This window comes from Sinocyclocheilus rhinocerous, unplaced genomic scaffold, assembly GCF_001515625.1.
Source record: "Sinocyclocheilus rhinocerous isolate Xijiao unplaced genomic scaffold, SAMN03320098_v1.1 scaffold3366, whole genome shotgun sequence".
Lineage (NCBI taxonomy): Eukaryota > Metazoa > Chordata > Actinopteri > Cypriniformes > Cyprinidae > Sinocyclocheilus > Sinocyclocheilus rhinocerous.
The window spans coordinates 1-903 of NW_015637533.1; the positions used below are offsets into that span (position 1 = coordinate 1).

General features: G+C 46.4%; 1 protein-coding gene across 1 annotated transcript in view; it reads left to right on the forward strand.

The window, feature by feature from the left end:
- Positions 1–87: 87 nt before the first annotated feature.
- txk (TXK tyrosine kinase) overlaps positions 88–903 on the forward strand; it is a 10,908-nt gene continuing 10,092 nt past the window's right edge. Inside the window, exons 1-5 of the mRNA XM_016563945.1 lie at positions 88–170; positions 310–364; positions 472–545; positions 612–739; positions 811–885. Of these exons, the coding sequence (XP_016419431.1) occupies positions 88–170; positions 310–364; positions 472–545; positions 612–739; positions 811–885 (415 nt within the window). The remainder of the gene's footprint in view (positions 171–309; positions 365–471; positions 546–611; positions 740–810; positions 886–903) is intronic.

The window sequence follows — 903 nt, forward strand, 5'->3', positions numbered from 1 at the left end:
GTGTGTGTGTGTGTGTGTGTGTGTGTGATTGAGTGAGTGAGTGAGTGTGTGTGTGCGTGTGTTTGTTTCTTGAGTTCAGATGTGCTGATGTCTGCAATTCCCTCTCTCAGGAACAAGGGCTTCATTCCCAGTAACTATGTTACAGAAATTGGAACTATAGAAGCCAACGAGTGAGTATCGACCAATCAGAGTCACTCTGGATCTCTTTGATTTTCTCCACATTTGCATCAGTTCATTCAGAGTTCACTGGTCACTGACAGTGTTTGTGTGTGTGTGTGTGATGATTATGATATATTTGATCTTCATCAGCTGGTACTGCAAAAACATCAACAGAGCTGAAGCAGAACATTTACTCAGACAAGAGGTGAATAAGTCCATTCATCAGTCGTCAATAATTGATCCATCTTCATCACCATCATCATCTGTCATTCCTCGGGTGTGTGTGTGTGTGTGTGTGTGTGTGTGTTTCAGGGGAAGGACGGAGGGTTTGTGGTCAGGAGCTCAAGTCAGCCCAGCAGCTACACCGTCTCTGTTTACACACACAGGTAAAGATTCTCCAGCATTTCACTGATCACCTGATCCGCTGATTGATTGATTGATTGATTGATCAGTTCAGGTAAAGGGGAGGTGAGGCACTACCAGATCAAGCAGACAGACGCGGCTCAGGTCTTCTTAGCAGAGAATCACGTGTTCAACTCTATTCCTGAACTCATCAACTACCACAGACACAACGCAGCAGGTAATTCTGTTCACCTCTGCTCTGTGGTTCTGCTGCGACGAGCCGCTGTTGATCTGTCTGTGTTTGATCAGGTCTGGTTTCCAGACTGCGATATCCCATCGGCCCCATGGGCACATGTCTGCCGGCCACAGCGGGATTCAGCTCAAGCCTTAATTATATTGACC